The 3,439-nt window shown below is 36.6% G+C and overlaps 1 protein-coding gene across 1 annotated transcript in view; it reads right to left on the reverse strand.

Moving 5' to 3' along the window:
- Window positions 1–3,439, reverse strand: part of USP14 (ubiquitin specific peptidase 14 (tRNA-guanine transglycosylase)) — a 56,023-nt gene that overhangs the window by 18,759 nt on the left and 33,825 nt on the right. The window contains exons 6-8 of the mRNA XM_012652082.1: window positions 1,843–1,973; window positions 893–973; window positions 462–547 (exon numbers count right to left, since the gene is read on the reverse strand). Coding sequence (XP_012507536.1) covers window positions 462–547; window positions 893–973; window positions 1,843–1,973 — 298 coding nt within the window. The remainder of the gene's footprint in view (window positions 1–461; window positions 548–892; window positions 974–1,842; window positions 1,974–3,439) is intronic.

The following is a 3,439-nucleotide window of genomic DNA, read 5'->3' on the forward strand; positions in this document are numbered from 1 at the left end:
ACCGAAGATACATGAACAGAAATCCTTTCTAATTTTTTCTATTCATGACCTAGAAAATAGTATTGCTCTAAATTCACGATTTATGAATTGGTTCAATCTCATGTATATAATTTGATACACTCCATCTCATACAATTAAAAATTAATTCTCTATGAGGAGAATTAATGAGGTAGATTGTTGTTAATGATGTTCTTAGGAAAAAAATAATGAATATCCTTCAATATATATATAAAATAATATTATTCAAAAATAATAAGTATCCTATCTAACCTTCAAGGTCACTTCAATGGGTATATTTTTCCAAATTCCTAACTCCATTATATTTTTGGGGGCATAAAAACCTCTGAAGAATTTTTCTTCTGCCCCACCCACCACACCAATCAGCCAACTATGCTATTTATGCCATTTACTTTTAGTAAGTTATGAATACAGTCTATACAAATCTTGGCTCATAAGGATACGTAGTTTCAAACTCAACACCAAAGAACTGATCAATTAAACTTTTCTTTTTAGCAGGCGTCACTGCTGATGCAGATGAAGAATCTGTCTGTAAAAACGAAAATGAAATAAAAATTCCAATTTTACTTTATATAGATATTAACATATATTTCCTTCCATACAATTCAATTTAGTAACACATGTTTAAACTGTTTAAAACGTAGTCCTTTCCTGTAAAATCCTACTATTTAAACAAGAGATTATGGATGCTCAATGAATTAAGATTAATAAATACACCAAATTGACATGTCGAACATAAGCTTTCAAACTCTGACTGCAGAATAAGCATCTAAAGTATTCAAATACATGAATTTATTTCAAGCCTTTGGGGGGTAAAAACAAAAAAAAAATAAGGTATAATGAAAGTCTGTAATCACAAATATATTTCCATTACCTCTTTAACAGAATCATCCTCTATGGCTTCCAGTTTCTGTTGCAATACTCGCATCATTTGTACCCAACATTCATTCGCATCCTATAATTTAAAAAATGACACTGAAAGTAATCCTGGCAGTGACAGTATCTGGTCTATAAAATTCTTCCAAAATAATTACTGTTTCCTTAGGGGAGAAAGCTGTATTTTCTTCTTTAATAATACTAAGCCAAATTAGGTATTATATGATCTTCAAAAAAGATAAAGAATTCCAGAATCGTTTATTCATTCATCCAACAGATACTTTCTGAGCTCCTACTCGTGCTAAACACTGTTCTAGATACGAGAAATACATAGCAGTGAAAAGATAAATTCAGCTAGAGATAAGGGTTTTGAAGGAAAAAAAGCAGCATGGGAACAGAAAGTGATCAGGGGGAGGGAAAAGTGCTACCTCAATAAGGTAGTCAGGGAAAGCCTGAAGCCTTGGCACCATGAGACCTGAGAGAGGTGAAGGAACCAGCCTTACACTTACTGACAGCCAAAGGAACAAGAGCAAAGGCCCTGCAGGAAGAGGGCACTTGAAGGGTTTAAGGAAGAGCAGGGAAGCTAGTCTGACTGGAGAGAGGCAAGCAAGGGCAAGAGTGGCAGTGATGAGCTCAGGGAGCAAGCCAAGGGCTAGAGGATTTGGGACTGGGGTAGAAAATCACCAGGGGGTGAACAAGGGACCAACATAACCCTATCTACAGTTTAAAGAGGACACTAGGGGCCGTGTGGAGAAACACCGCAGAGGGGTAAAAGCAGAAGCAAGATGATCAGTGAACAGACTACTGCACTACTCTAGACAGGAGATAATGGTGGCGTGAACTGGAGCAGACTGGTGTTTTTATTTCCAAATATGTTCCAATAAGTATGGTAAGTGCAGGAAGCCTCAGTTTTACATTTATAGAACAAAGAATCCTTGCCCGGATTACCTGTTGAAGATATTGTCCTTGTTCACCCTTCTCCGCAAACTGTGGGAAAGCCATGTGCAAAAATTGCAGTAGAATGATAGGTGGAATACTAGAAGAAGTTTTATCCATGGAATCAAACAAATCTCTAAGGGCTTAAAAACAAAGCAAACATTGCCTTAGTAAAATAATGACATACTTAATACATGCTACTATAAATTAATTCTTAATACAAACAAACACCTGCTTAACTATTTTTAAATAAATCTATCCTTTGGCAATTGTTGGACTCCTTAACGAGAAAAAGAAAAATACTCATTTTTAAATCTTAAAAGAACTTTAAAAGACTTTATAATGCAATCGCTAGCTATAAACAACTTCTGAGCCTTAACACTCTAATTGTCCTTGCCAGGCTTTGTCTTCCCAAACAAAGTAGAGTGTATTAATTCAATACAGAGAACACGCAACCTCTGTCTAGGGATCAAACAGGCATTATGTTACTGTTCCGTCACTCTGCCGTTATCAGGCCATCAGGTCACCACTCCCAACTTACCAGTCTAAAGTTGGTTCCCATCTACTGAACTGGATACTGAAATCTGGCTCCTTAAACACAGTTCCTGACTCTCCGGAACAGCTAAGAACCAAAACTAATGTGCCTTCTTCAAAACCTCTTCCCTACCTATCCCCCTCTCATCAGCATGAATCTTAATGGTCACGCTGATTCAGCTGTGCTCTCGGAGTTCAGAACGCTTTTCCTCTGCTGACTTCCTAGCTATCATGCCCTGTCTTTACTTTATGTAATATTAATACAAAACTCTAACTTATCTCAACTTGTTCTGTTAATACCCAAGATGTGAAGTGTCATCTGTCCTTATTATACAGACTGAACCCAGAAAATCCTACAGAAGCTCAGCACAAAGCAGGGTCTCAAGAAAATGTTCCTGAACAAAACTAAACACAAGGTTTAAAAAGTATTTTTGGAGGAAGGGCTGAAATTTGGGCATCACTACCTAGCTAATTATTTTTTAAATAAAAGCCTAAATTTTAATAATACTGTAAGGTACACACTACTCAAAAAAACAAAAACAAAAAAAAAAAAACAGATGATTTAAGATTTAATATCAACAAAGTAGCTCAAAGGTATTTCATTAGTTTGAAAAAAAAAGGTCAAGAAACAAAATCTAGATTAAAAGGGACTAATGAGATGTAACAACAATAACTAAATGCATTATGTGATCCTACATTGACTCCTGAAGCAAGAAAAAGAACTTTTTAATAACCAATATTGGGGCCAGGCATGGTAGCTCACACCTATAATCCTAGCACTTTGGAAGGCCAAGGCGGAAGGATTGGTTGAATACAGAAGTTCGAGACCAGCCTGAGCAAGAGCAAGACCCCCATCTCTACTAAAAATAGAAAAACTAGCCACATGTGGTGGCATGTGCCTATAGACCCAACTACTTGGGAGGCTGAGGCAGGAGGATCACTTAAGTCCAGGAATTTGAGGTTGCAGTGAGCTATGATGACATCACTGCACTCTAGCCTGGAAGACAGAGTAAGACCCTGACTCAATTTAAAAAAAAAAAAAAAGAAAGCAATATTGGGACAGCTGGCAAAATTC

Source organism: Propithecus coquereli, unplaced genomic scaffold (assembly GCF_000956105.1).
Source record: "Propithecus coquereli isolate 6110/MARCELLA unplaced genomic scaffold, Pcoq_1.0 Scaffold38, whole genome shotgun sequence".
Classification (NCBI taxonomy): Eukaryota; Metazoa; Chordata; class Mammalia; order Primates; family Indriidae; genus Propithecus; species Propithecus coquereli.